General features: G+C 41.4%; 1 protein-coding gene across 1 annotated transcript in view; it reads right to left on the bottom strand.

Annotated features, from left to right (window-relative positions):
* Positions 1-5,386: 5,386 nt before the first annotated feature.
* The window catches only part of smg9 (SMG9 nonsense mediated mRNA decay factor), a 42,144-nt gene continuing 22,090 nt past the window's right edge, over positions 5,387-25,440 (bottom strand). The window contains exons 12-15 of the mRNA XM_083760840.1: positions 21,259-21,366; positions 11,418-11,543; positions 8,511-8,655; positions 5,387-6,086 (exon numbers count right to left, since the gene is read on the bottom strand). Of these exons, the coding sequence (XP_083616966.1) occupies positions 6,008-6,086; positions 8,511-8,655; positions 11,418-11,543; positions 21,259-21,366 (458 nt within the window). The 3' untranslated portion in view covers positions 5,387-6,007. The remainder of the gene's footprint in view (positions 6,087-8,510; positions 8,656-11,417; positions 11,544-21,258; positions 21,367-25,440) is intronic.

Below are 25,440 nucleotides of genomic sequence, written 5' to 3' on the forward strand. Positions count from 1 at the left end.
CACAAGTTGGCCCATAATAAAGACAAGGAAAAGGATTAAGAATCAGGTGGCATTTCACATTGCATATTATGAGCTATTTCTTTTATTAAAAAAAATATATATATATAATAAAGGAATTAATTTGGATAATGTTAATGGAGATATTGTAAAGGTTGTCACTTTATTATTAATCCCCCAAGGTTTTATTATTCAATAAAGTCTGATGTTCTATATGGCTATGGGCTAATAAATTAACTATATATACACACATATGTATGTATATGTATATAGATAGGCCTATAAACCGTATATCTAGGTGTGCCCCGAGATTCTTAGGCTATGAAAAGTGTGCCCTGGGACAAAAAAGGTTGGGAAATACTGCCCTGTGCAATACCCGTTCCAATATATGGAGATTTCTGTATCTGTCTCTGTGTCCCTTTATTCGTTCTGTGTCCCGTTGTACCCGTGTCAGAGTACCCGTTTGTCTGTCGGTGTTCCTTTTATACCCATATATGGAGATTTCTGTATCTGTCTCTGTGTGTCCCTTTATGGAGTTCTGTGTCAGGCATGCCCAAATATGGAGTGTTAACTTGTGATCATGCCAGGCATGGCCAAATATGGAGTGTTGCCTTTTGTGGGCATTCTGGACAACCATGTGGTTGTGACCGACTCGACACCGGGCACGGCCACCCACTTGAAATTCAGCACACGCGTCCCACACCCCCGCAGGAAGGAGTGCAGTGCCACTATATTCAGTATTTTAGCTGTGACGTGAGCGCCCCCTCCTGAGATACTTCCGGGTCCTACTTTTGTGTCGCTTTTGTGTCCCCATGGAGTTATACTGTGACGCTCCATCGGACTAAATCTGAGACGAAAACAACCACGAAAGTCTCATTTTACCGCTTTCCTCGGAACAACAAAGCTGCGCTTCTCTCCCAAATCTGGCTGTGACAGGCCGTCTGCCCCACATGGAATACTATCGCCATTTTATTTCATTGTGTCAACTAAATCCTCATTAATGCAAGCTAGATTCAACATACTCAAGCCTGCACACATTCTAAATATGCCCCCGAAAAAATTTACAGAGCAAATGGACACCTTCAATAATAATGATAATAGTCTTTATTGTCTCCACATGATCTGTTTTTGTTGTCATGGACACTTGTACAAAACATTAATAATTGTACTCGAGGTGGAAGCATTAAGACCCATTTTAACCCTCAATGGCTTCCTTTCTGAAAAATAACGTCATTGTAAAAAGATTCACGCGTTTAGATATTCTATTTACAATGAGATGCGGACGGGAGCTGGTGCCACTTGGACCCGGACGTAACGTAGCACTACAAAATGACGTCGGACTTAAATACTGAATAGTTCCACACTCACTCCAGAGGGCCACTATAGTTCCACACTCACTCCAGAGGGCCACTATAGTTCCACACTCACTCCAGAGGGCCACATTGCATATTACTGTCATAGCAAAAATAGCTGATCTACAAGCTCAAAATGTGCCACGCTGCTGTTTTTAGCCCATAGATCAGCTATTAATTTTTGCTTTATTTGAATTTAAATCCTGAAAAGTATCATCAGTTTGAAAAGTAGAAATATATAGGCCTCCTTATTATAGCTGCCTCCTTCCAATAAAATATATCGGTATCAGAATCGATTGAGACAAATAAAAGCCCAGATTAATAATTGAGGATTTTACGGTAGTAATTCCTGATTTTTGCCTTTTATGTTTTTAATTTTTTAATTTTCAGTTGCAGATCGTGATTTCATCACAATATCAATATAGAAAGAAGATAAAAGTGCCTGTAAATCTCACTCAGTCAGGCTAAGGTAGTGATCTGGTGTACTTGGTAAAGAAAATGACCCTGAAGTCGAAAAATCACTTTCACCTGTGGAGACACATTTTACTTTGAAATGTGTGTGTGTAGTTTGAGTTATTTAACTTAAACGCCCAATGCATTCTCAATGGCAATAGCACAAACTTTGGCATACATACTTACACCTAGAAACCCCATTCAAACCTATTTAGGTTAATCTTACGGTGGACTGAAAAGGAATCTTTTAAATGTTTTATAGTTTTTGAAATATAGGCCTATTTATAATTCAGCTTACTGTGGAGACACATGCTGGAACGTTTTACTTTGAAATGTTTTGTAGTTTCTGAGTTATTTAACTTAAACACACAATGCATTCTCTATGGCAATAGCACAAGCTTTGGCATGCTACTAGTCCTACATACTTACACCTAGAAACCCCATTCTAACCTATTTTGGTTCATCTTACGGTGGACCTGAAAAGGAATCTTTAAAATGTTTTATAGTTAGTAGAAATATAGTGCTTTCAAATCTGAGACATTTATAATGGGGCTCAATGGCAGACATTGGCACTTCAAAAAATGACTTTCACCTAGAAACTCCATTCACACTTTTTATAATTCAGCTTACTGTGGAGACACATGCTGGAACTTTTCACTTTGAAATGTTTTATGGTTTTGAGTTATTTGTCTTTTTTTTAAATCCTCAAAAATGAAAAACGGCGTGCTATAGCCTAGTATGCCGCTGTTGGTCAAAAATGATGAAAAGAGAGGATTTAAAAAATATACGAAAATCACTCTTAGACCATGGGCTATATATATGGTCTCGGAGTGATTTTCGTATTTCTTTTTAAATCCTCAAAAATGATGAAAAATGGCATGCTATATGTAGTATGGAAAAGGAAAGGAAAGGTACTATGTTTACCCAGGGTAACTGGACTAAGGAAAGGAAAGGTACTATGTTTACCCAGGGTAACTGGACTAAGGAAAGGAAAGGTACTATGTTTACCCAGGGTAACTGGACTAAGGAAAGGAAAGGTACTATGTTTACCCAGGGTTACTGGACTAAGGAAAGGAAAGGTACTATGTTTACCCAGGGTAACTGGACTAAGGAAAGGAAAGCTACCATGTTTACCCAGGGTAACTGGACTAAGGAAAGGAAAGGTACTATGTTTACCCAGGGTAACTGGACTAAGGAAAGGAAAGGTACTATGTTTACCCAGGGTAACTGGACTAAGGAAAGGAAAGGTACTATGTTTACCCAGGGTAACTGGACTAAGGAAAGGAAAGGTACTATGTTTACCCAGGGTAACTGGACTAAGGAAAGGAAAGGTACTATGTTTACCCAGGGTAACTGGACTAAGGAAAGGAAAGGTACTATGTTTACCCAGGGTAACTGGACTATAAGCTCAAGAACTTGTTTACAGCCAGGCCCTGCTCATAGAACATTTCATGGTAGGGGTTAAATGCCTTGTCCAAGGGTACTTCAGCGGTGGTATTTTTAACGTGCCGGTCCGGGGATACGAACTATAGCGACCTTCCGATATCAAGACCGCTCCGCAAACCGTGGGCTATAAATGATGAAGAACGAGGATTTGACAAAAAGGAACATCCAGACCGCCAGGAACGCACCCAGGGGGCCGGCCCGGTTCCGGCGAGCTGACCCACGTCTGAAACGGTACAGAGAAATGAGTTACCATGTGGGGGGGTCTCTCTACTGTACTGTACTTTACTGTACTGTACTGGCAGACCCGCAATCATCATATATATCAGGGGTGTGCAACTTTGACGATGGAGAGGGCCACTATATTTCCACACTCACTCAACTCACACAAAAATAGCCGATCTACAAGCTCAAAACGCGTCGCGCTGCGACACGTTTTGAGCTTGTACATCGGCTATTTTTGCAATATTCGAATTGGAATCCTGAAAATTTACATTTTTATGTAATTTCAAATGCCTTTAATTATACGTGTGTTGAGCATTGAGCTATTATTTAGACTGAAGTAATTAAAGCAGGTCATGTTTTGCATCTTGTGGAATTGTAAACAGCTGAAACCAATATTATATCAGTATTCTGATATTAATAAGTGAAGGTTGGGGCCGCATGTGGCCCCCGGGCCGCCAGTTGCCCACCCCTGATATATATAATCAAACATGAACATACCAAAGGTATGTTCATGTTGTCAATAACATTGTGGTTCATATAAGACAGTATCAGAGATTAACCACACGCTTCCTGCATTTTATTTTGTACACACCAACCACAGACAGACACCAGTGCAACGGTCACAACACTTTACACCTTATCATCCGTTTCACACTTAATACTTTAACCCATTTTCGACTGAGGTCGATTAAAAAAGAAAAAGGCTTCTAAATCCTAAAAAACAATATCTGAAAAACCCCATGTTTCTATGTCAGTGTCTATGTCAACTTCTTTCATGTCAAGGACCCCCAGAATTATCTCTATTGGGCCGCGGACCCCCATCTGAAAATATGTAGGTCCAGAGATCCCCCCCAGAAGCAAATATTTTAGTCCAAAATGTTCGCTCGGAAATATATATATATTCAAAGATTTGTGCCACATTTTCACAATTTTTCAAAAAATAGCAGACCTACAAGCTTGTAGATCTGCTATTTTTCATTAGCTAAATTATAACAATGTTGAAAACACTGAAAGGGGGTTCCCGCCCCAAAATGGGTTATTAATAATGCATCTTAGATGGGACTGTTGATGTTTGTGGTTCAGGTTAATAATGCATCTTAGATGGGACTGTTGATGTTTGTGGTTCAGGTTAATAATGCATCTTAGATGGGACTGTTGATGTTTGTGGTTCAGGTTAATAATGCATCTTAGATGGGACTGTTGATGTTTGTGGTTCAGGTTAATAATGCATCTTAGATGGGACTGTTGATGTGTGGTTCAGGTTAACCCATTCTGACCGGGCACCCATTTTGGTGTCGGCATCATGTTATGCTTTAGCTATTGAAAAATAGCAGATCTACAAGCTCATATCGCGCCACCGAGTGGCGCGATACGAGCTTGTAGGTCTGCTATTTTTGAAAAATTGAAGAACGACTGACATTTTTAGAATCTGATCTCAGGTCAGAATGGGTTAATCAGACCAGTGTGTGTCCGGCGGAAACCTCGTATGAATCTGATCTCAGGTCAGAATGTGTTAATAATGCATCTTAGATGGGACTGTTGATGTTTGTGGTTCAGGTTCCCTTGGAGCACAACTGCTCCGTTTACCCACAGGGATATCGGAGCAGGCGTTCTTTCCAGAACAAAACAAAAACAGAAAAAAAAAAAAAAACCTTTTTAGGCTTTTTAGGCTACGTTCACACCGTCGGTACATCGCAAGAGTCTGAACAGCAATATGAAAACAACCAAAAACTAAAACGGAAACAGATCTTTTTGGAAAACACTTAACCCATTCTGACCGGGCACCCATTTTGGTGTTGGCATCATGTTATGCTTTAGCTATTGAAAAATAGCAGATCTACAAGCTCATATCGCGCCACCGAGTGGCGCGATACGAGCTTGTAGGTCTGCTATTTTTTGAAAAATCGAAGAACGACTGACATTTTTAGAATCTGATCTCAGGTCAGAATGGGTTAATCAGACCAGTGTGTGTCCAGTGGAAACCTCGTGTGAATCTGATCTCAGGTCAGAATGGGTTAAGCCAGCTGATATATACCTCGTCGTGTACGACCTGTAAGGAAGACGCCGATCTACAAGCTCACGGCGCGTTGTGTTGCGACGCGCTGTGGGCTTGTAGATCAGCCATTATATCCCGGCGGCGGCTATAATAAAAGTCCGAATAATATACAACAAAGTCTGACCTGCGAATAAGTGTGATGTGGACATCGTTGGCCTCTTAGCCGCGGTCAGATCTGAAACATGGGGGGGGATTTCCCTCTCACAGTCACTCACAGACACTGTTGGACCCCTGGCGGACCCCCCCCCCCCCCTCCCTCCGGGGGTAGGGGGGGCCCTATGTGGAAACCCAGTGTCTCACAGGACGGAAGACCACCACCACCTTTCTATACCGAGAGCTTTCTCAGTGCGCCACTTGGCCCTCATGTCTCAGGATGTCCTCCATGTCTCAGGATGTCCTCCATGTCTCAGGGCAGCAGGATGTCCTCCATGTCTCAGGGCAGCAGGATGTCCTCCATGTCTCAGGACGTCCTCCATGTCCCTCAGGGCAGCAGACGGCTGTACTCGGACAGAGCCGAGGACTTCTTCACTCCGTCCCAGATGCGAGCGGCGTAGTGGAACCTGGAACGAGAAGCAAGCAAAGAAAAAATAAAGAGAAACGTTCACTTCACAGCGTTAAGCTCGGTTCACACGTTCACTTCACAGCGTTAAGCTCGGTTCACACGTTCACTTCACAGCGTTAAGCTCGGTTCACACGTTCACTTCACAGCGTTAAGCTCGGTTCACACGTTCACTTCACAGCGTTAAGCTCGGTTCACACGTTCACTTCACAGCGTTAAGCTCGGTTCACACGTTCACTTCACAGCGTTAAGCTCGGTTCACACGTTCACTTCACAGCGTTAAGCTCGGTTCACACGTTCACTTCACAGCGTTAAGCTCGGTTCACACGTTCACTTCACAGCGTTAAGCAGGGTTCACACGTTCACTTCACAGCGTTAAGCTCGGTTCACACGTTCACTTCACAGCGTTAAGCTCGGTTCACACGTTCACTTCACAGCGTTAAGCTCGGTTCACACGTTCACTTCACAGCGTTAAGCTCGGTTCACACGTTCACTTCACAGCGTTAAGCAGGGTTCACACGTTCACTTCACAGCGTTAAGCAGGGTTCACACGTTCACTTCACAGCGTTAAGCAGGGTTCACACGTTCACTTCACAGCGTTAAGCTCGGTTCACACGTTCACTTCACAGCGTTAAGCTCGGTTCACACGTTCACTTCACAGCGTTAAGCTCGGTTCACACGTTCACTTCACAGCGTTAAGCTCGGTTCACACGTTCACTTCACAGCGTTAAGCTCGGTTCACACGTTCACTTCACAGCGTTAAGCAGGGTTCACACGTTCACTTCACAGCGTTAAGCAGGGTTCACACGTTCACTTCACAGCGTTAAGCAGGGTTCACACGTTCACTTCACAGCGTTAAGCTCGGTTCACACGTTCACTTCACAGCGTTAAGCTCGGTTCACACGTTCACTTCACAGCGTTAAGCTCGGTTCACACGTTCACTTCACAGCGTTAAGCAGGGTTCACACGTTCACTTCACAGCGTTAAGCTCGGTTCACACGTTCACTTCACAGCGTTAAGCTCGGTTCACACGTTCACTTCACAGCGTTAAGCTCGGTTCACACGTTCACTTCACAGCGTTAAGCTCGGTTCACACGTTCACTTCACAGCGTTAAGCTCGGTTCACACGTTCACTTCACAGCGTTAAGCAGGGTTCACACAACGTTGAGCTAACTGCTAACTTAACCCATTTAGGCCTGAAAAAAAGTGTCTTCTAAGTCCTGACAGTTTTCTGAAATACCTCATGTTTCTAGGCCCATATAACTCAATATTTCATGTCAAGGACCCCAAAGATTATCTGTAATTGGACTCCGAGACCCCCCATCTGAAAATATGTTGTTCCAGGGACCCTCCAGAAGCAAAGATTTGAGTTAAAAACGTTCGTTCTGAAAAAATATATTCCAAATTTGAGGCACATTTTTACGATTTTTCAAAAATAGCAGATCTACAAGCTCGTAGCGCGCCACTCGGTGGCGCGCTACGAGCTTGTAGATCTGCTATTTTTCAATAGCTAAATTATAACATGTTTAAAATACCAAAAGGGGTTCCCGCCCAAAATGGGTTAATATGCCATTAACTCATTTTTGGTGGCAGTGCTAAAACCGCCTCCACCCTTTGGTGTGGTTAAGGGCTTCAAACACATTCCCTGCCGTTGACGGAGATCTCCGTCAAGTCTAATCCAACGCTTGAATGTAGAGAAAAGAAGCGCTGCCGTGGTCCTTAGTAGTTGAGAACCGAAAACAATGTGTCAATTTGAAGCTATGATTCCATGCTTTCATACGCTATGATTCCATGCTTTCATACGCTATGAAGCTATGATTCCATGCTTTCATACGCTATGATTCCATGCTTTCATACGCTATGAAGCTATGATTCCATGCTTTCATACGCTATGAAGCTATGATTCCATGCTTTCATACGCTATGATTCCATGCTTTCATACGCTATGAAGCTATGATTCCATGCTTTCATACGCTATGAAGCTATGATTCCATGCTTTCATACGCTATGATTCCATGCTTTCATACGCTATGATTCCATGCTTTCATACGCTATGATTCCATGCTTTCATACGCTATGATTCCATGCTTTCATACGCTATGAAGCTATGATTCCATGCTTTCATACGCTATGAAGCTATGATTCCATGCTTTCATACGCTATGAAGCTATGATTCCATGCTTTCATACGCTATGAAGCTATGATTCCATGCTTTCATACGCTATGAAGCTATGATTCCATGCTTTCATACGCTATGATTCCATGCTTTCATACGCTATGAAGCTATGATTCCATGCTTTCATACGACATGGAGGAAAACGAAAATTGTAAAGTAATCCAATGGCAGCCCCTCAGTCAAATTTAGTCACACTTTCTTTCAGCCCTAAGACCTCAGACAGTAATAATAAAAAGGTGTAAACGTTACCAGTTCTTCTCGGTCAGGATGGTGTGAGACAGCTGACAGCGCGGCATGGCGAGGACCTGGCTCCTCAGCTTAGACACCAGGGAGGAGAAGGCGGGGTGACCGCGGTACCCCGGCAGCAGAGAGAAGAGGGGGGCGGTCCCACAGCCTGATCAATACACACATAGAACACTATTAATCACCCCTGATCAATACCATGAGGGGGGAGGTCCCACAGCCTGATCAATACACACATATAAACACTATTAATCACCCCTGATCAATACCATGAGGGGGGCGGTCCCACAGCCTGATCAATACACACATAGAACACTATTAATCACCCCTGATCAATACACACATGTAATACTATTAATCACCCTGATCAATACACACATATAATACTATTAATCACCCTGATCAATACACACATATAACACTATTAATCACCCTGATCAATACACACATATAACACTATTAATCACCCTGATCAATACACACATATAACACTATTAATCACCCTGATCAATACACACATATAATACTATTAATCACCCTGATCAATACACACATATAATACTATTAATCACCCTGATCAATACACACATGTAATACTATTAATCACCCTGATCAATACACACATGTAATACTATTAATCACCCCTGATCAATACCATGAGGGGGGAGGTCCCACAGCCTGATCAATACACACATGTAATACTATTAATCACCCTGATCAATACACACATGTAATACTATTAATCACCCTGATCAATACACACATATAATACTATTAATCACCCTGATCAATACACACATATAACACTATTAATCACCCTGATCAATACACACATATAACACTATTAATCACCCTGATCAATACACACATATAATACTATTAATCACCCTGATCAATACACACATATAATACTATTAATCACCCTGATCAATACACACATGTAATACTATTAATCACCCTGATCAATACACACATGTAATACTATTAATCACCCCTGATCAATACCATGAGGGGGGAGGTCCCACAGCCTGATCAATACACACATGTAATACTATTAATCACCCCTGATCAATACACACATATAATACTATTAATCACCCTGATCAATACACACATGTAATACTATTAATCACCCCTGATCAATACACACATATAATACTATTAATCACCCTGATCAATACACACATATAACACTATTAATCACCCTGATCAATACACACATATAACACTATTAATCACCCTGATCAATACACACATATAACACTATTAATCACCCTGATCAATACACACATATAATACTATTAATCACCCTGATCAATACACACATATAATACTATTAATCACCCTGATCAATACACACATATAATACTATTAATCACCCTGATCAATACACACATATAATACTATTAATCACCCTGATCAATACACACATATAATACTATTAATCACCCTGATCAATACACACATATAATACTATTAATCACCCTGATCAATACACACATAACACTATTAATCACCCTGATCAATACACACATATAACACTATTAATCACCCTGATCAATACACACATATAATACTATTAATCACCCTGATCAATACACACATATAATACTATTAATCACCCTGATCAATACACACATATAATACTATTAATCACCCTGATCAATACACACATATAACACTATTAATCACCCTGATCAATACACACATATAATACTATTAATCACCCTGATCAATACACACATATAATACTATTAATCACCCTGATCAATACACACATATAACACTATTAATCACCCCTGATCAATACCAAGAGGGGGGCGGTCCCACAGCCTGATCAATACACACATATAACACTATTAATCACCCTGATCAATACACACATATAACACTATTAATCACCCTGATCAATACACACATATAATACTATTAATCACCCTGATCAATACACACATATAATACTATTAATCACCCTGATCAATACACACATATAACACTATTAATCACCCCTGATCAATACCAAGAGGGGGGCGGTCCCACAGCCTGATCAATACACACATATAACACTATTAATCACCCTGATCAATCTCTCGGTTTTTACTCACCACCGCTCAACGTTATTGCAGCTCCGGTGGTCAGCTCACCACCGGAGCGGTGGTGACCTCGGTGGTGAGGTGACCACCGCTCCGGTGGTGAGGTCACCTCACCACCAGAGCGGTGGTCACCTCACCACCGAAGCGGTGGTGAGGTCACCTCACCACCAGAGCGGTGGTCACCTCACCACCGAAGCGGTGGTGAGGTGACCACCGCTCTGGTGGTGAGGCCACCTCACCACCGGAGCGGTGGTCACCTCACCACCGGAGCGGTGGTCACCTCACCACCGAAAATCCAGACTATGAATGAGCCTCAACACTCCAGGTCAGAGAAGATAAACCCTTCTCGGTGCAAGGCTCCATGACACATGATGCCCAGCACTCAATATATGCCGTGAGCTTGTAGATCGGCTATTTTCAGCATGCAACCAAGTGTAAAATGACTTATACTGGATCTCTTGTCCACTAGTCCCTTCCTAACATTTTAGTCTAGTTTTTATTTGTTGACTAAATCGTCAGTATATTTAGTCTTAGTTTTAGTCGTCGTAGCTTTAGTTTTAATTTAGTTTCCATTTAGTTTCCGTCAGTGAAAAAAAAAGGTAGTCGACGAACATGTTTTCGTTTTAGTCGACGAAAACAACACTGGTTCTCTAGTTTTAGTCGACGAAAACAACACTGGTTCTCTAGTTTTAGTCGACGAAAACAACACTGGTTCTCTAGTTTTAGTCGACGAAAACAACACTGGTTCTCAGGTTTTAGTCGACGAAAACAACACTGGTTCTCTAGTTTTAGTCGAGGAAAACAACACTGGTTCTCTGACCTGCTTTGGACAGAACATCGTCTCCGTCGCTCTCCTGGAGAGGAAGCAGGAACATGTTCACCTCCGTCTCCAGGTAGTCACGTCCGAGGCCCGGGAAGATGGAACAGTCCAGCATGGACAATGTCCCTGTAGAAAAGACACACACAACCACAGCATGGTACAGTCCAGCATGGACAATGTCCCTGTAGAAAAGACACACACAACCACAGCATGGTACAGTCCAGCATGGACAATGTCCCTGTAGGGACACACACACAACCACAGCATGGTACAGTCCAGCATGGACAATGTCCCTGTAGAAAACACACACACACACACACAACCACAGCATGGTACAGTCCATGATGGACAATGTCCCTGTAGAAAACACACACAACCACAGCATGGTACAGTCCATGATGGACAATGTCCCTGTAGAAAACACACACAACCACAGCATGGTACAGTCCATGATGGACAATGTCCCTGTGGAGACACACACAACCACAGCATGGTACAGTCTATGATGGACAATGTCCCTGTAGAAAAGACACACACAACCACAGCATGGTACAGTCTATGATGGACAATGTCCCTGTGGAGACACACACAACCACAGCATGGTACAGTCCATGATGGACAATGTCCCTGTGGAGACACACACAACCACAGCATGGTACAGTCTATGATGGACAATGTCCCTGTAGAAAACACACACAACCACAGCATGGTACAGTCTATGATGGACAATGTCCCTGTGGAGACACACACAACCACAGCATGGTACAGTCCATGATGGACAATGTCCCTGTGGAGACACACACAACCACAGCATGGTACAGTCTATGATGGACAATGTCCCTGTAGAAAACACACACAACCACAGCATGGTACAGTCTATGATGGACAATGTCCCTGTAGAAAAGACACACACAACCACAGCATGGTACAGTCCAGCATGGACAATGTCCCTGTAGAAAACACACACACACACAACCACAGCATGGTACAGTCTATGATGGACAATGTCCCTGTAGAAAAGACACACACAACCACAGCATGGTACAGTCCATGATGGACAATGTCCCTGTGGAAAAGACACACCCTCATAAATACAGCACAGAAGATCGTTGGCTGCCCTCTCCTCCCCACACTGGAAGAACTACACAGAGACCGCCGTCATAAAACAACTCTGAACATTATGAAAGACACTTCCCACCCCGCTCACTCACTGTGTGAACTGTTCCCACCCCGCTCACTCACTGTTTGAACTGTTCCCACCCCGCTCACTCACTGTTTGAACTGTTCCCACCCCGCTCACTCACTGTTTGAACTGTTCCCACCCCGCTCACTCACTGTGTGAACTGTTCCCACCCCGCTCACTCACTGTTTGAACTGTTCCCACGCCGCTCACTCACTGTTTGAACTGTTCCCACCCCGCTCACTCACTGTTTGAACTGTTCCCACCCCGCTCACTCACTGTTTGAACTGTTCCCACCCCGCTCACTCACTGTTTGAACTGTTCCCACCCCGCTCACTCACTGTTTGAACTGTTCCCACCCCGCTCACTCACTGTGTGAACTGTTCCCACCCCGCTCACTCACTGTTTGAACTGTTCCCACCCCGCTCACTCACTGTTTGAACTGTTCCCACCCCGCTCACTCACTGTTTGAACTGTTCCCACCCCGCTCACTCACTGTTTGAACTGTTCCCACCCCGCTCACTCACTGTTTGAACTGCTGCCATCAGGCAGACGGCACAGAGTGATCAAGTCAGGGACCAACAGATTCAGTAACAGCTTCTACCCCATAGAGTTATATATCTATAGACCGATTCCGTAGCGGTTTCATGGTCGCAGCCTACGTATTTCCTGTAGGCGGACTCGACGTAGCTGCGGGGGTAAAACCCTCACCAGGCGCACCTCTTCCACTACAGTGAACGGCAGAGTGACTGATGTTAGTTTGCCTCAAACTTTACTCCTTTACCTGCTTTTTTACTAACACTAACATTACAAAGATGCCCAGAACATCGAGATGAACCTGTGTAGTTTATGGCTGCTCCAACAGTAGTGGCAACATAAAAATAAAATAAAAACGGAATGTCTAATATCCACCGCGATGGCTGAGACCAGAGCCATTGAGTAATGGTTGAGACAAAGCAGTGAAAGATACATAACGCCAGTCTTACCCAATACCAAATATTTCTGTTTTATTAACACAAGGCTGCTGTACTTTATACCTCATACTTTAAATGCTTAGTATGAGGTATAAAATACAGCAGACTTGTGTTCATAAAACAGAAAGATTGGGTATTGGGTAAGACTGAAATTATGTATCTTGCAGGATTCTTCACTGCTTTGTCTCAACCATTACTCAATGGCTCTGGTCTCAGCCATCGCGGTGGATATTAGACATTCCGTTTTATTTTATTTTTATGTTGCCACTACTGTTGGAGCAGCCATAAACTACATCTTCATCTCGATGTTCTGGGCATCTTTGTAATGTTAGTGTTAGTAAAAAAGCAGGTAAAGGAGTAAAGTTTGAGGCAAACTAACATCAGTCACTCTGCCGTTCACTGTAGTGGAAGAGGTGCGCCTGGTGAGGGTTTTACCCCCGCAGCTATGTCGAATCCACCTACAGGAAATACGTAGGCTGCGACCATGAAACCGGTACGGAATCGGTCTATATCTATAGAGAAGACACCCGAGTTCTCCTCCCATCCACTTGCATTAAGTTGCTCAAAAGCGCATGAGGCGGATTCACTCCTCCTTCCTGGTAGGAACAGAGTGCATTCTGGGACGGATTGCAATGGTGAGTGGCCCCAAACACATGAACGCGCTGCCGTTGAACGCGCACGAGCGTCGTCCGTCGTGAACGCGTACAATGATAGTCAACGGACAGCGCGTTCATGTGTTTGGGGCCAGGCTGCAATACCTTCATTCGGCCACTATGTCCATTTCGCCTCAAGATTTCCTCTGGGTGCCTTCTCTATTCATATATATACTCTAAGTTCTACCCCACAGCGGTAGTTGCACTCAATGCTGCTAAAAAATTATCTGTTTGTGCATTAGTGCTGCTGGGGTTGTGCAATAACAAGAAGTCATGTGTGTTTTTGTTTTAGCTTGTACAGTATGTTGTTTTGTGATACGATGCACTGATTGGTTGGCACTTTTAATTCCGTTGTACACGTTGCAATGACAAATAATTAAATAAAGATCTATCTATCTACAACATGGTACAGTCCAGCATGGACAATGTCCCTGTAGAGACACACAACCACAAGATTCGTCCGTCTCTCAGCTAAGGGGTCCCTGTCTCATTCTGTCTCTCAGCTAAGGGGTCCCTGTCTCATTCTCTCATTCTGTCTCTCAGCTAAGGGGTCCCTGTCTCATTCTGTCTCTCAGCTAAGGGGTCCCTGTCTCATTCTGTCTCTCAGCTAAGGGTCCCTGTCTCATTCTCTCATTCTGTCTCTCAGCTAAGGGGTCCCTGTCTCATTCTCTCATTCTGTCTCTCAGCTAAGGGGTCCCTGTCTCATTCTCTCATTCTGTCTCTCAGCTAAGGGGTCCCTGTCTCATTCTGTCTCTCAGCTAAGGGGTCCCTGTCTCATTCTGTCTCTCAGCTAAGGGGTCCCTGTCTCATTCTGTCTCTCAGCTAAGGGGTCCCTGTCTCATTCTCTCATTCTGTCTCTCAGCTAAGGGGTCCCTGTCTCGTCTGTCTCTCAGCTAAGGAGAAAAAAGACCCTGGCCTGGCCTGTACTAACCTTTATATTTGAGGTGAGTGGACCATAACAGTACCTTTATATTTGAGGTGAGTGGACCATAACAGTACCTTTATATTTGAGGTGAGTGGACCATAACAGTACCTTTATATTTGAGGTGAGTGGACCATAACAGTACCTTTATATTTGAGGTGAGTGGACCATAACAGTACCTTTATATTTGAGGTGAGTGGACCATAACAGTACCTTTATATTTGAGGTGAGTGGACCATAACAGTATCTTTATATTTGAGGTGAGTGGACCATAACAGTACCTTTATATTTGAGGTGAGAGGACCATAACAGTACCTTTATATTTGAGGTGAGTGGACCATAACAGTACCTTTATATTTGAGGTGAGTGGACCATAACAGTACCTTTATATTTGAGGTGAGAGGACCATAACAGTACCTTTATATTTGAGGTGAGTGGACCATAACAGTACCTTTATATTTGAGGTGAGTGGACCATAACAGTACCTTTATATTTGAGGTGAGTGGACCATAACAGTACCTTTATATTTGAGGTGAGTGGACCATAACAGTACCTTTATATTTGAGGTGAGAGGACCATAACAGTACCTTTATATTTGAGGTGAGTGGACCATAACAGTACCTTTATATTTGAGGTGAGTGGACCATAACAGTACCTTTATATTTGAGGTGAGTGGACCATAACGGTACCTTTATATTTGAGGTGAGTGGACCATAACAGTACCTTTATATTTGAGGTGAGTGGACCATAACAGTACCTTTATATTTGAGGTGAGTGGACCATAACAGTACCTTTATATTTGAGGTGAGTGGACCATAACAGTACCTTTATATTTGAGGTGAGTGGACCATAACAGTACCTTTATATTTGAGGTGAGTGGACCATAACAGTACCTTTATATTTGAGGTGAGTGGACCATAACAGTACCTTTATATTTGAGGTGAGTGGACCATAACAGTACCTTTATATTTGAGGTGAGTGGACCATAACAGTACCTTTATATTTGAGGTGAGTGGACCATAACAGTACCTTTATATTTGAGGTGAGTGGACCATAACAGTACCTTTATATTTGAGGTGAGTGGACCATAACAGTACCTTTATATTTGAGGTGAGTGGACCATAACAGTACCTTTATATTTGAGGTGAGTGGACCATAACAGTACCTTTATATTTGAGGTGAGTGGACCAGAACAGTATCTTTATATTTGAGGTGAGTGGACCATAACAGTACCTTTATATTTGAGGTGAGTGGACCATAACAGTATCTTTATATTTGAGGTGAGTGGACCATAACAGTACCTTTATATTTGAGGTGAGTGGACCATAACAGTACCTTTATATTTGAGGTGAGTGGACCATAACAGTACCTTTATATTTGAGGTGAGTGGACCATAACAGTACCTTTATATTTGAGGTGAGTGGACCATAACAGTACCTTTATATTTGAGGTGAGTGGACCATAACAGTACCTTTATATTTGAGGTGAGTGGACCATAACAGTATCTTTATATTTGAGGTGAGAGTGGACCATAACAGTACCTTTATATTTGAGGTGAGAGTGGACCATAACAGTACCTTTATATTTGAGGTGAGTGGACCATAACAGTACCTTTATATTTGAGGTGAGTGGACCATAACAGTACCTTTATATTTGAGGTGAGTGGACCATAACAGTACCTTTATATTTGAGGTGAGAGTGGACCATAACAGTACCTTTATATTTGAGGTGAGTGGACCATAACAGTACCTTTATATTTGAGGTGAGTGGACCATAACAGTATCTTTATATTTGAGGTGAGTGGACCATAACAGTACCTTTATATTTGAGGTGAGAGTGGACCATAACAGTACCTTTATATTTGAGGTGAGTGGACCATAACAGTACCTTTATATTTGAGGTGAGTGGACCATAACAGTATCTTTATATTTGAGGTGAGTGGACCATAACAGTACCTTTATATTTGAGGTGAGTGGACCATAACAGTACCTTTATATTTGAGGTGAGTGGACCATAACAGTACCTTTATATTTGAGGTGAGTGGACCATAACAGTACCTTTATATTTGAGGTGAGTGTGGACCATAACAGTACCTTTAAATTTGAGGTGAGTGGACCATAACAGTACCTTTATATTTGAGGTGAGTGGACCATAACAGTATCTTTATATTTGAGGTGAGAGTGGACCATAACAGTACCTTTATATTTGAGGTGAGAGTGGACCATAACAGTACCTTTATATTTGAGGTGAGTGGACCATAACAGTACCTTTATATTTGAGGTGAGTGGACCATAACAGTACCTTTATATTTGAGGTGAGTGGACCATAACAGTACCTTTATATTTGAGGTGAGTGGACCATAACAGTACCTTTATATTTGAGGTGAGTGGACCATAACAGTACCTTTATATTTGAGGTGAGTGGACCATAACAGTACCTTTATATTTGAGGTGAGTGTGGACCATAACAGTACCTTTAAATTTGAGGTGAGTGGACCATAACAGTACCTTTATATTTGAGGTGAGTGGACCATAACAGTATCTTTATATTTGAGGTGAGAGTGGACCATAACAGTACCTTTATATTTGAGGTGAGAGTGGACCATAACAGTACCTTTATATTTGAGGTGAGTGGACCATAACAGTACCTTTATATTTGAGGTGAGTGGACCATAACAGTACCTTTATATTTGAGGTGAGTGTGGACCATAACAGTACCTTTAAATTTGAGGTGAGTGGACCATAACAGTACCTTTATATTTGAGGTGAGTGGACCATAACAGTATCTTTATATTTGAGGTGAGAGTGGACCATAACAGTACCTTTATATTTGAGGTGAGAGTGGACCATAACAGTACCTTTATATTTGAGGTGAGTGGACCATAACAGTACCTTTATATTTGAGGTGAGTGGACCATAACAGTACCTTTATATTTGAGGTGAGTGGACCATAACAGTACCTTTATATTTGAGGTGAGTGGACCATAACAGTACCTTTATATTTGAGGTGAGTGGACCATAACAGTACCTTTATATTTGAGGTGAGTGGACCATAACAGTACCTTTATATTTGAGGTGAGTGGACCATAACAGTACCTTTATATTTGAGGTGAGTGGACCATAACAGTACCTTTATATTTGAGGTGAGAGGACCATAACAGTACCTTTATATTTGAGGTGAGTGGACCATAACAGTACCTTTATATTTGAGGTGAGTGGACCATAACAGTACCTTTATATTTGAGATGAGTGGACCATAACAGTACCTTTATATTTGAGGTGAGTGGACCATAACAGTACCTTTATATTTGAGGTGAGTGGACCATAACAGTACCTTTATATTTGAGATGAGTGGACCATAACAGTACCTTTATATTTGAGGTGAGTGGACCATAACAGTACCTTTATATTTGAGGTGAGTGGACCATAACAGTACCTTTATATTTGAGGTGAGTGGACCATAACAGTACCTTTATATTTGAGGTGAGAGTGGACCATAACAGTACCTTTATATTTGAGGTGAGTGGACCAGAACAGTATCTTTATATTTGAGGTGAGTGGACCATAACAGTATCTTTATATTTGAGGTGAGTGGACCATAACAGTACCTTTATATTTGAGGTGAGAGGACCATAACAGTACCTTTATATTTGAGGTGAGTGGACCATAACAGTACCTTTATATTTGAGATGAGTGGACCATAACAGTACCTTTATATTTGAGGTGAGTGGACCATAACAGTACCTTTATATTTGAGGTGAGTGGACCATAACAGTACCTTTATATTTGAGGTGAGTGTGGACCATAACAGTACCTTTATATTTGAGGTGAGTGGACCATAACAGTACCTTTATATTTGAGGTGAGAGTGGACCATAACAGTACCTTTATATTTGAGGTGAGTGGACCATAATAGTACCTTTATATTTGAGGTGAGTGGACCATAACAGTATCTTTATATTTGAGGTGAGTGGACCATAACAGTACCTTTATATTTGAGGTGAGTGGACCATAACAGTACCTTTATATTTGAGGTGAGTGGACCATAACAGTACCTTTATATTTGAGGTGAGTGGACCATAACAGTACCTTTATATTTGAGGTGAGAGGACCATAACAGTACCTTTATATTTGAGGTGAGTGGACCATAACAGTACCTTTATATTTGAGGTGAGTGGACCATAACAGTACCTTTATATTTGAGGTGAGTGGACCATAACAGTATCTTTATATTTGAGGTGAGTGGACCATAACAGTACCTTTATATTTGAGGTGAGAGTGGACCATAACAGTACCTTTATATTTGAGGTGAGTGGACCATAACAGTACCTTTATATTTGAGGTGAGTGGACCATAACAGTACCTTTATATTTGAGGTGAGTGGACCATAACAGTACCTTTATATTTGAGGTGAGATGACCATAACAGTACCTTTATATTTGAGGTGAGTGGACCATAACAGTATCTTTATATTTGAGGTGACTGGTGAGTGGACCATAACAGTACCTTTATATTTGAGGTGAGTGGACCATAACAGTATCTTTATATTTGAGGTGAGTGGACCATAACAGTACCTTTATATTTGAGGTGAGTGGACCATAACAGTATCTTTATATTTGAGGTGAGTGGACCATAACAGTATCTTTATATTTGAGGTGAGTGGACCATAACAGTACCTTTATATTTGAGGTGAGTGGACCATAACAGTATCTTTATATTTGAGGTGAGTGGACCATAACAGTATCTTTATATTTGAGGTGAGTGGACCATAACAGTACCTTTATATTTGAGGTGAGTGGACCATAACAGTATCTTTATATTTGAGGTGAGAGGACCATAACAGTACCTTTATATTTGAGGTGAGTGGACCATAACAGTATCTTTATATTTGAGGTGAGTGGACCATAACAGTACCTTTATATTTGAGGTGAGTGGACCATAACAGTACCTTTATATTTGAGGTGAGTGGACCATAACAGTACCTTTATATTTGAGGTGAGAGTGGACCATAACAGTACCTTTATATTTGAGGTGAGTGGACCATAACAGTACCTTTATATTTGAGGTGAGTGGACCATAACAGTACCTTTATATTTGAGGTGAGTGGACCATAACAGTACCTTTATATTTGAGGTGAGAGTGGACCATAACAGTACCTTTATATTTGAGGTGAGTGGACCATAACAGTACCTTTATATTTGAGGTGAGTGTGGACCATAACAGTACCTTTATATTTGAGGTGAGTGGACCATAACAGTACCTTTATATTTGAGGTGAGTGGACCATAACAGTACCTTTATATTTGAGGTGAGTGGACCAGAACAGTACCTTTATATTTGAGGTGAGTGTGGACCATAACAGTACCTTTATATTTGAGGTGAGTGGACCATAACAGTACCTTTATATTTGAGGTGAGTGGACCATAACAGTACCTTTATATTTGAGGTGAGTGGACCATAACAGTACCTTTATATTTGAGGTGAGTGGACCATAACAGTACCTTTATATTTGAGGTGAGTGTGGACCATAACAGTACCTTTATATTTGAGGTGAGTGGACCAGAACAGTACCTTTATATTTGAGGTGAGTGGACCATAACAGTACCTTTATATTTTAGGTGAGTGGACCATAACAGTATCTTTATATTTGAGGTGAGTGGACCATAACAGTACCTTTATATTTGAGGTGAGTGGACCATAACAGTATCTTTATATTTGAGGTGAGTGGACCATAACAGTACCTTTATATTTGAGGTGAGTGGACCATAACAGTATCTTTATATTTGAGGTGAGTGGACCATAACAGTACCTTTATATTTGAGGTGAGAGGACCATAACAGTACCTTTATATTTGAGGTGAGTGGACCATAACAGTACCTTTATATTTGAGGTGAGAGGACCATAACAGTACCTTTATATTTGAGGTGAGTGGACCATAACAGTACCTTTATATTTGAGGTGAGTGGACCATAACAGTACCTTTATATTTGAGGTGAGTGGACCATAACAGCATCTTTATATTTGAGGTGAGTGGACCATAACAGTACCTTTATATTTGAGGTGAGTGGACCATAACAGTACCTTTATATTTGAGGTGAGTGGACCATAACAGTACCTTTATATTTGAGGTGAGAGTGGACCATCATCTTGTCCACCACCATGTGCATCTTCTTCAGGTTTCTGGGACAGAACTCGTCTCGCCGGGCTTTGTTCTGCACAAACACTAGACACAAATAAAAGCATATGTTAGACGGCAAACCAGACGCCATTTCAACTGCATGCAAACACTAGGGCCCCCTTTTCCACCGGCTGGGAAGAGGTTCACTTCTCTTCTGGTTCTTAGTCCGTGAGCTCCAAAATTGGAACGTTAACACATTCTGATTCTGACCTGAGATCAGATTCATACAAGGTTTCCACTGGACACGCACTGGTCTGATTAACCCATTCTGACCTGAGACAGATTCTAAAAATGTCAGTCGTTCTTCGATTTTTCAAAAATAGCAGACCTACAAGCTCGTATCGCGCCACTCGGTGGCGCGATATGAGCTTGTAGATCTGCTATTTTTAAATAGCTAAAGCATAACATGATGCCGACACCAAAATGGGTTCCCGTTAAGAATGGGTTAAAGGGATTGTGACATTAAAAAAAAGGTTTTGGAATTGTTCTTATTTCTTTTAGGTTTTCTAATCTCAATTGCACCCAAAAAACATGAACCTTTAACATTCAGTAGACTTTCTGTGATCTGGGGTTTTCTGGCTCAAACAGGTGCTCTGATTTGCCGTCAGATTGTGATGTAAGATCCTGCAAATCCCATATAATGTCAATGGGATTTGCCAGCAGATGTCACTGTTTTCACTGTTTTGCCTGTTTTCATTGTAGCTCAAAAGGCTTCCAAACCCCAAAGAAAACTTCAGACCACAGAAAATCCACTGAATGTTCAAAGTTCAGGTTTTGTGGGTGTAATTGAGGTCATAAAACCTAAAAGAAAAAAGAAAAATAAATGAAAATGAATGTCATAAAACCCTTAATTATGAATTGAGTGTAGCAAAACCATACCTAAATCAGATTATCATCACCATTAAACTTCCCCAGTTGATTACTTACCCAAGGACAATGATTTATTGTTTTTACAAATCTTAAAATTTTAAATATAAAAATTAGGCATTATATAGGAAAATATGAAGGAAAATATATATATATTAGTGGTGGGCATAGATTAATTTTTTTAATCTAGATTAATCTCACTGCAATTCTGGAGTTAATCTAGATTAATCTAGATTAAAATGGCTCATTTGAACTCTGCCGAAAGCATTGAAAACACACGCTGCCCCGGCCAACTTTTCATCTTTCGCAGCTTTCTCTGCGGCGTACTGGTCATGGATTCTCCTTGTGATAGTTCGTTTGTAAGATGGGTCGCCTGTGGCCGCCTGGAGAAGAAGCTCGAGCCCATCATCATCATAGAGCCCACTGATAGGCCGGCAGTTGATGGCAATCCACTGAGCTAGGAGGTTAGTTAGCTTGGCTGATAGAGTTGGGCTGACGGGCTTGCCACGGTTGCACTCCAACATTGTAGTTTGACGAACACTTTTCCCCGGAGCCATATTAGGCCTAAAAAAAAAACAACTTTGGTTTCCGATTGGCTGTCATTTTTGGGCTGAGTAGGTAGGGAATTTCTTTTCTTATATTTTATTTTTTTATTTTTCGTGGGAAGGATGGGTAGCAAGGAATTTATTTTATTTTATTTATTTTTATTTTTTTCGTGGGAAGGATGGGTAGCAAGGATTTATTTTATTTTATTTTCCTACGGCAATGATGGATAGGCTTCTTTTTTAATAACTTCAATATTTGCCTGAAATACCATATTTTAAATAATGAATGGTTCAAGTACACATAACACTGTATGCCTACAGCTAAACATTTGAAAACTTTGAATAGAATGTCCACACACTGGTTGAACCCGCTAGCAAATAGAAAATAATAGAAATACTGATATACAGTATGCAGCTTAAAAGTGAATAGTGTTAGAACGGTGGTTGGTCAAACAGATTAGAACGGTGGTTGTTGAACTTGCTACCGCTGTCTGGCCTCTGGTTTGCGAACCAAATGAATTGCTTAGTGTTCAGCATCAAAGTATATAACTTAAGTTAACTTGCCATATGCTTAAATGTTCTATACGCCCATCGATTAATCCGCAGCTCCTTTTGGAAGTGTCGGGACTCGAGGCTTAACGAGACACTGCTGTCTCGTTGTACCCAGCTGGGTGAATAACCTAAATCAACGTCACCACGGTAAATGCTCCATATAACTATGAAAGCGCTAAATGTTAATGTTCACTGCATACACGTAATATAGTTGACCAAGCAATGTTACAGTCCACTGTAGGCTACAGCTATTTGGTTTCCAAATCGTAGCGCTGTAGACTACAGCAATTTAATTTCCGCATCGCAGCGCAGCGCGCCTCATGTGTGCCCAAAAGAACAGATCTGCAAGCTGTCGACACGCAATCGAGCGGCATGTTGATAGTTTGTATGTCTGTTATTTTGGTTAGGCAACGCACATTACGCGTGGTATGTGGGTTTGAGAGGCAATGATTAATGTAGGCCTACAGTAGCCTAGTAGATTATAGCCAAGTTGACAGTTGTCATAATATTGTATAGCTCTGTTCTGGACTGTTGCACAACGTTAGCCAACGGTGAATGATGAAAAAGTTGCACTTTGTTAACGAGGACAGTATTGGACATGCTGGCGTCACTTCAGAGGATCGCTGCTACTTTGATTCAAAGATGTTTACTCAGCCCTGGAAATCGCTGGAAACCATTAGAATGTTGGAAATGGAACATGAGTTACAACCTCAAGTAGCCTACCATGCACCTCGCGATGACGCATTCCAAAACATTTGCTCTCAGAGTAATTTATTTCACCTTGTCCCTGTTAGGTTAGGACTTCTCCCTGGCTCCCACAGAGTAATTCCGCCAGGTAAAACTATCAAAGTGAAATTCCTAGTTTGCTCGCTTTATGCAGTCATTGCAGACCCAGCTCCCAGACCCAACTTTGAGAATAGATTAATGGCGATAATTTTTTTGACGCGCGATAATATTCTCGCGTTAACGCAGCACGTTAACGCCGATAACGGCCCAGCATTAATATATATATATATATATGAAAAAGCTACTACTGTGTTATCATATATTCATTTACTTATATTGATCCTATAAACAATTTATCAAACTGATCCATTTGGAACACGGGGTATTTTTTTGTTTAGCCATTTCCTGGAAAGTTATGGAAATAGGAGTTTATTATCACTATAAGACAACTTCCCATCGTGAAGGTTTGCGTGTGTGAAGCGTGCCTACTGTATGTGAGGACAATATCTCAGCTGTGGGGAGGAAACCTCATATTCATAACCCAATTCATATTGTAAAACCACTGTTCATTTAACCCATTCTGACCGGGCACCCATTTTGGTGTTGGCATCACGTTATGCTTTAGCTATTGAAAAATAGCAGATCTACAAGCTCGTAGCGCTATTTTTGAAAAATCGAAGAGCGACTGACATTTCTAGAATCTGATCTCAGGTCAGAATGGGTTAATCAGACCAGTGTGTGTCCAGTGGAAACCTCGTATGAATCTGATCTCAGGTCAGAATGGGTTAACCCTGAGAGTGAACACATTTGCAGACAACACTTTGGGAACCTCTTGTCATACTGTATATGAAGGATAATATTTAGGTTTAGGTTTATTTATTTAGCATGTAGTTGGCAAAGGGGGGGGGGGGCAGCTGTGCAGTAAATAAATAAAAACACAGACTGCACAAAAAAACAGAAATAAACAATACAACAACAAACACACAAGAGAAAATATAACGCATCAAAGTAAAACATGTAATCTACAGAGAGGAAGAAATAAGACATTTCTTTTAATAGATGTTTTTTGGAATATTGGCAAGGATAATGAGGATTTAAGTAAAGCATCTAGGGAGTTCCATAGATGAGGGCCTCTAAATGTGATGACAGATTGATGTTTGGACGTGCGACAATAGGGTAATTCAAAATGATCTCTTTGCCTTGTGGGGTAGGAGTGAATGTCAGAAGTAACACGGAAGAAATTGTGAAAAGAAGACGGAATGTCTTGTTCGCATTTTTTGAATTTAAACATAAATAAACAGGTGTGAAAAACGTTTACTTTGTCAATGGGTAATAGTGAGTATTTAATAAAGAGCGGGGCAGACGGCTCATACCGATTTGAATGTGAAATCATTCTCAGAAACGATTTTTTTTAATGATCAGTAATTTA

This window comes from Protomyctophum parallelum (genome assembly GCF_964188405.1).
Source record: "Protomyctophum parallelum genome assembly, chromosome: 3".
NCBI lineage: Eukaryota > Metazoa > Chordata > Actinopteri > Myctophiformes > Myctophidae > Protomyctophum > Protomyctophum parallelum.